At 47.3% G+C, this 7,265-nt stretch overlaps 1 protein-coding gene across 3 annotated transcripts; it reads right to left on the reverse strand.

Annotated features, from left to right (window-relative positions):
- Positions 1-843: 843 nt before the first annotated feature.
- LOC100194106 (uncharacterized) lies at positions 844-3,405 on the reverse strand. Of its 3 annotated transcripts, none has more exons than XM_008662530.3 (5): positions 3,213-3,311; positions 2,952-3,103; positions 2,233-2,847; positions 1,753-2,130; positions 844-1,657 (listed from the first exon to the last, which is right to left on the reverse strand). In XM_008662530.3, exons 2-5 carry the CDS (start codon positions 2,976-2,978, stop codon positions 1,583-1,585), a joined length of 1,095 nt encoding a protein of 364 aa, XP_008660752.1. In that variant the 5' UTR covers positions 2,979-3,103; positions 3,213-3,311; the 3' UTR covers positions 844-1,582. The 3 variants fall into 3 exon arrangements, with proteins under 3 accessions (XP_008660752.1, NP_001316635.1, NP_001132631.2); NM_001329706.1 differs by lacking the exon at positions 3,213-3,311 and adding an exon at positions 3,330-3,405 and having other exon boundaries at positions 1,296-1,657; NM_001139159.2 differs by lacking the exon at positions 3,213-3,311 and having other exon boundaries at positions 1,296-1,657; positions 2,952-3,167.
- Between the last annotated feature and the right edge of the window lie 3,860 nt (positions 3,406-7,265).

A 7,265-nucleotide genomic window follows, 5' to 3' on the forward strand; every position in this document is an offset into this window, starting at 1 on the left:
GATTGTTGGCGCGCGCCAGGATCAGCTGGGTCGACGATGTCAGAAGATCACGAGCAGTCGCGTGAAGACGCTTCCCAAAAACCTTATTCGCCCTCTCCCGGTGCAGGATCTAGAAGACGAAGGGTTCCGGAGACCTGCTCTCCTGATCGCAGATGCACCTCTGCGGTCGGGACGAAGGGAACTAAAAGGCGGCTCAGCTATGAAGAGAGGCGAAAGCGAACTGGGATCTGGGGATGAATTGGAGGCTGGCTGCCGGGCTCCTTTTATAGGGCCGAGTCCGCGACCCCCGTGCTTATCCACCCACGAAAATCTCGCAATCAGTTGAGATTTTGTAGCGATCGGTTAGGATAAGCGTAACAGCCAAGAAACCAAAAAATCAAACGGCAAAAGGTAGCCGCGCCCCCGCAAGGCGAGGGGCCGGATTTCGGCGGACCATTCACGCGCATGTCGTGCGCCCGCGCCCTTCGCCCCGCCCCGCCCCGCCCCGCCCCGGCCAGGCGAGGCGAGCGAGCGCGCGCGCGTGTGGCTCTCCACACTCTCTCCTCTCATCCATGACTTGGTGAGTGAGTGTGGCTTCCATATTTAAGTTAGCTCTACTCCACAAGAGCTAGCAATATGGTGCTATTGGTTCCACCTATCCCTTTGCCATCCACTTATATGGGCTTTTGAGATTTTCCTGGGATTTATTTGAATAACTTAATTGGGCCAAGCCCATAAATCCTAACATAAAGAACAAAAACAATCGCGGTCCATCAACAATCTGCGAAGTTTCGCGCCATTAAGAAAAGACAGATCTTGAGTAAGCTGAAAAGACATGTGACCAAGAACTGAAAAGCCATGAAAGGTAACAAACTAGCACATTTATTTATTTTTATGCTTGTGTGAGAGTAAACAGCAACAACTACACATTGATCCTGTGACAACAAAGCTCACATGTGGAACTATAAGCAAAGGGTCCATCAAGTGGTGGCCAACCTGTAGGACCCTCAAAAAAAAAAGGAAGTGGCACCCCTACAGTACTTCCAAATCAAGGCTTGCAAAGTCCCCCTCAGAGCTGAAAAAAAGATGGCGCCATTTTCTCCACAATTGAAGCTTTCCTGGGAGCAGTGTGATCAAGATTGAGAGGACGGCAAAGGTAGGGTTTTTTTTGTGTGTTTGACAAACACAATCCTCTCATGGAAAAACAAGGTGAAAGGGCAAACATACTGGCAAAGGGGAGAGAGGAAAATTAGGAGCTCCCCGGCCTATATAGCAAAGCCCTAGAAAAAGGCTGGTCACTTTTTTTGTTTTTTTTTACAATCTGCTCCCTCCCAAAAACATGGAGTGACAGGATCAAACCATGTAAAAAACTGGAGGGAGAGAAAATAGGATGTTGGGTAACTAGGTAATAAACCTCTGCACCCATGCAGCAAAAAACAGTGGAAATGGCTATCTTTGGGGGGGCACTGTTGGGGGACAGCAAGCAACTCTCTTCGGAAGCAAGGCAAGGAAGAACCTGAAAACATTACCATTAGCCTCAAATCCTTAAGGCTAATGGAAAAAAAGGTTGGCCTAGATTAAGTTTGGTCAGAAGCTAAACCCATCAGAAGGATGATTTGAACGCTTGATTTAGCTTCTTGACAATATCCTTGACAGACCAGCAGAAGTCGTCACCAGCCTGCGGGAATATCGCCAGATGAGTTAGCATCATCAACATGACGAGTTACTCTATCATGCATGGCAGACAGATAGTGATTGATCGAGCCGACTCACCATGGCCATGATGGTGATGTCGAGGGAGGAGGCTGTGAAGGGGAGCACATTGGTGTTCATGATGGAGAGGCCAAGGCGCTCGACCTCAGAGAGGGCGGCGATGAGCACCCCCTTGCGGTTCTCGCAGTGGATCCTGACCAGCACTGTGCGGTCCGACACCCGGGCCTCGATCTCCGGCAGAGTGCCGGAAGCCTCGGTGGCAACGAAGTTCTCGTCGCAGGAGGAGCCCTCGTCGTCGTCGGCCGACAGCTGGGACTTCTTGACCAGCACCGCCGCCTCGACCGGGCGCCGCCGGGCGTCGTCCTCCAGCCCCTTCACCTGGTCCTGCAGCTGCTTCACGTACTTGATCGCGTCGCCGAGCACCGATGCCTTGTCCATCTGCGACGAGCACCATCCAAATCAGTTAGTTGACCGGAACTGGCTGGCTAGTACTAGTAGTCGCGCTCGGCGGCATGTCGCCATGGATTTGGCCCTACGTACCTTCTTGAGGCCAGGGACGATCTTGGAGAGGGCGATGAAGCGCTGGCTGAGCTTCTCGCGGCGCTTCCGCTCGGCCAAGATGTGGTCCTGGTTCTGGGAGGCCGGGCGCGTGTTGGCGGACGGCGCGTTGGCGGCCTCGGCCACCGCGGCCATGTCGTCGTAGGAACGCTTGGCCGGGCGCGCCTGCTGGAACGGCGGCATCGCGGCGGCGTCCATCATCTCCTGCTTCGGCGCCTTCGCGGCGGCGGCGGCGGCGCCGTAGTACCCGGCGCAGCTGGGCGGCTGGTGCGTCGTCGGCTCCGCCTTGGCGAACGCGGTGTGGCCGCCGAAGGAGAGGATGGTCGGCGAGGAGGAGTCCGCGGCGGGGGAGCCCTGCTCCGTGATGCACGAGTCCCAGCTGGTGTTGACCTTGGCCGCCTTGCGCGGGCGGTGGTGCGGCTGCTCGGCCGCCGCGGGCTGCTGCAGCTGCATGGGCATCGCCGTCGCCAGGGCCGCCGCCACGGCGTGGTCCACCGGCTCCCCCTGGCCGAACGCCACCGCGATCTGCTGCTCCGTGTACTGCTCCAGCAGCGTGTCGGACTGCCACTGGTGGAAAAAGCTCGGCTCGTCCATCACCTGCGCGCGCGCCAGCAAATTAAAGGAAGCATCAGGCCATCAGCTGCTGCCATCGAACGGCAGATGACAAGCTCATCAACCAGTAACGGACCCGGATCACTCACCATGTTGGAGAACCACTGCGTTGCCATCTGCACACTGCTTGCTTGGGATTGGGATTTGGGAGTCCGGCACGCCTTGCTTCCGAACCGAAATCCAAAAGGACTGCTAGCGCTCTAGGCTTAATTACTAGCTGCTCCAAAGCTCAGCACAGGTCCTGATGAACAGCATCAACAGACAAGAGTTAGGTAGAGAGAGAGAGAGGGGGGGGGAGATCACTGCATTGCGCGCAGAGGCGAATCAGCTGCGTGCTACTCCGTACACACATAAATTAGCTGGAGTGGCACGAGATGCAAGGAAGAGCGCGCATCTGATTCTGAGAGGAGTGGTGTGACATCATGGTATGGTATGGTATGTGTTGTGAGGGAGGGAGTGCGACCAACCTGTGGAGATTGGATTGGAGGAGAGGGGGCGTATAGCCTGGTCCCTTTCGTTCACAATGGCAGCACCAATGGAGATGGGAGAATGGGACATGCCGCATCGCCTTATATAACCACTCGGGCTGGACTGGGCTGGGTTGGGTTGGGCCACACTGTTTTTAATTGCGGTTGGGTTGGGTGTGAATGTGGACTACTCGGCCTCCTCGGCTCCTCCTTGCATTGCAATGGTGGTTCCTTTGAGCTGCGATCCAACTGTGCAAATGGCGGCTAAAGTATTCTCGCGTCCCTCTTCCTCTAAACTTTTTATATTGCGCGCCCTCTCCCTTGTATTGTACAGCATCCTGGCAAGTAGGCCATGTTTATTTGATCGCCTTACCTCATGATGGCGTCAGCGCAGCGGAGGGGTTGCTTAGGCAATTACTACTGTTTTGTCCTTTTTTGTGCTGTTGCCCCCCCCCCCCCGGGTGCAAGGTCAGCTGGTAATTCAGTTAATTATGGGTTAGTTAATTCGTATTGATCTTCTATACTTCATATATGAGCCAATTGATTGCTACCATAGTTATTGTTTTCCTTATATCATACAATAGAATTTGCTATGCAAATTATTATTATTGTTTTTAGCGTTGAGCTTATTACGATTTATAAAAAAATAAATCTTAATTTCGTTGTATATGTTTTTAAATAGTTGGTATAAATTTCAGATACGGATACGGATTTAGATTTGAATGTTTTTTCACCTTTTTCGTCAATGAAAAAAGTATAGTTTTTATTCTTATCTTCCATAATATTTCTTAACAGCATTACTAAAGACTAGCACTAAATTTTATGTATATCTATGTTAAAATATTAAATTTATCATATAATTCGGATGCTTATAATCCATTCCTAATCGTACAGTGTTCAAGTGTGTGTATATATGAGACCATGCATGAAACAAGAATAGCACTTAGGTTTTGGTTCTTTTGATGCACCCGTTGCAACATTCGGGAGATATTTTTCTCGTCAGCATCCCTCCTCCAGTCATATCTCGACAGACGACGACTCATTACTGGCTCAGCCTGAATCGTTTAAACCGACCTCGATTGCTTTTAATTTCTCTAGCAGCAGCACTCATCATATCAGAGCTAAAAGCTGCACAGCAGACCGGGGATAAAATAAATAATCGCCGCATCGGTAGGCAACAAATCAGTGGTTCGTGCAGTTTATTTTTGAGGGAATTAAATGATGGAATTATCTGAAAAAAAAAATGCTCTGGGTGTACGTTTTTATTGCCAGTGCAGCCTGTAGCTTGCCAGCAAAGATGCCTCGATCGGGTGGATTATGACTTGGGCCCAACCCACATGCATGGGGCCACTAGCTAAAAGCAGCAAAAAAAATAAAATAAAAAGAGTACACGTATGTAGTGTCGAAGCATTATGAGTAGTATTAGACAAGCGGGGATTATGAAATGGTGATCTAATAACGTCGGACTAATCTAGAGATCTGCTCGAGATTTGTTCTAGTTTGTTTCCAAGATATTCGCAGGCAGGGTCTGTCATCTGTGGCTGTGTGGGGGGGTGGACTCCCAACCGCAGCGAGGTGCGTCGCTGCGCCATTTCGTGGGAGGGGGAGGGGGAGAGAGTTGCGCATTTTTTTTTCTTTTTGAAAGGAGCCATGTTGGATGGATAAAAGTATGATGTGTGTGGCTCCCAACTTCTGGGTAGTAAGAGTTAAATTACATGGACGACGACAACTAGAGGGAGATAAAAATAACCACACGTTACCGCATCCATGTTGGGCCAATAATACTAACTACTTATTATATCACCAGTACTTGTGTAAGCAAAGGCCTAATCTAGTTTCTTGGCGGGTGGGGTCCACTTACACGTATACGTCGCTTGCATGTTTGGTGTGAATTGAGTTTCGTGTTTGTTAATTTTAAGCGCTTTATATGGGTTTTTTTCTCCCTCTTTCACACATGCATCTTTGAAGAAATTGTGGAGCAAATAAACGATCCAGGATCTCTGAGTTTTCAAACAATGCGTGCATGATATGTCCTTTTTCTTCAATATATGCGATCGATCCTAACCATGGCCTGCATATATTCATTTGTAACCGGGCCGGGGACTGCAGTTTATATAATAAGTCATGTACACATCTGTACGTTCTTACTACTACTCCATCCGTTTCTTTTTATTAGTCGCTGGATTACACTATCCAGCGATTAATAAAAAGAAACAGAGGGAGTACATTGCAGAGCACAAAATCAAACTACTAGAAGGCAAAAGAAAAAAAAATGACGTTGCCTAAATGCGGGAGAGAACCCCACACACACACTTGACAACAAACTGATAGCAGAGCATGCACGCATGCATGCAGTGCTACTTATCCTGATAAGAAACCCCATACCTCTAACTTTAGTTTCCGTGAAGGATACCCATGCTTCCCTGCTGCATCTATCTGAATGCGCCTGTGGCTGTGACCTGCAGATCCAACCAACTCGCTTCAATAACTGCTCCAAGATAAAACAGAACAAGTTATTACTTCATGCATAAAATATTCTCATTATTGCATGCGATGGTAAGTTGGCTCACGGCCTCACCTACCCCTTATTAATAAGGTCTTGTAGAGATTCAAGAGGATTAAATTTTTTATATTAAAAAAATTAATCCCCTTTAACCTCTTAATACATCCCTTACCTAACTAGCTCTTACCTAGAACTAGCTTTATCTTTATGGTTATGGTTCTGTTTATTTTTCTTTTAGGATTATATAATCTAGCTTATGAATTATATAAGTATATTTAATGATATGTTTATAGATTATCATAATCTAGGTATCTAGAGGGTAAACAAACCTGTGGATTGTCTGGGCTTTATTTGCTACTTCTGCCATATTTGTTGCTTCTCCTTTCAAAAGTTCAAGCCACATGCGCGCAACGATCGATATGAACGACTGTGCGGGCTGGGCTGGCCGGGCATCATTGGGAGTTCGGGATCCAGCAGTAAACAAACCACGCAGATCGATCGCCAGCGCTAGCTTCTATGCAGGCATGCAGCTGGTTGCGCGGTTGGCCCTCGATCAAAATAGCTGGGATTTACTACACCTTATTTATCTTACGTCAAATAGAGTCTACTTATCAATAAAATGACCCCTTTCTGCCATTACGAAAGAGTCTGCTGGTCGTATACCACTTAAGGTTAGACGACGACATATGATACATAAAGAGAGCAAAACCTATTGTTGTACAATTGCCACTACTTTTTTTTTATCGAATATTTGTTGCCCGCTAGTCATGATAAATTAAAAAGAATGGAGAGAATACTAATTAATATATTAGAGCCCGTATTTCATTTCGAGATAGATGATACTGAGGCCCCTTATCGCTAGGAAAATGCTCCTATCGCCAAGGGTGGTGATAGCTGATGACACCAACGTATTCGTAGACCTTAGAGCATCTCCAAGAGACTAGCTAAATAACTCGTCAAACTAAATTTTGGCTACTCAATAGCAAAATAAATCTCCAACAGACTAGCTATCTGACTCACAAGCTATCTGACTCTCTAAATTGGCTCTCTCACTAGATAAATTTAGCTAGCCACATGACTAGGCAAACTAGATAGATAGTCTGTTGGACTGAGTTGCTATATAAATAGTGTAATCTTTATGAAAACATAAATAGATAGTCAAATAGAGAGAAAAAATGAAGAGTCTTTCGGAGATGCTCTTAGCTTACTGACTATATCTGTTTTTTTATATAATGGATAAAGTCTGGCTTCGTATCTTGGAAAAAAAAGGAACTAGAAAACTTATTACAAAAGTTTGATATAACATAAACTAGATCTGCCATCATCCAAAGGCAGTTAGGATTTACAAAGTCTTCGTTTAATTCTAACCACTACTACGGACTAGAAAACATTTATAGACTTGGGCACTTGCTGGCTACTTGACCTGTCTCTAC

The sequence above is a fragment of the Zea mays genome, chromosome 1, assembly GCF_902167145.1.
Source record: "Zea mays cultivar B73 chromosome 1, Zm-B73-REFERENCE-NAM-5.0, whole genome shotgun sequence".
Taxonomy (NCBI): Eukaryota; Viridiplantae; Streptophyta; class Magnoliopsida; order Poales; family Poaceae; genus Zea; species Zea mays.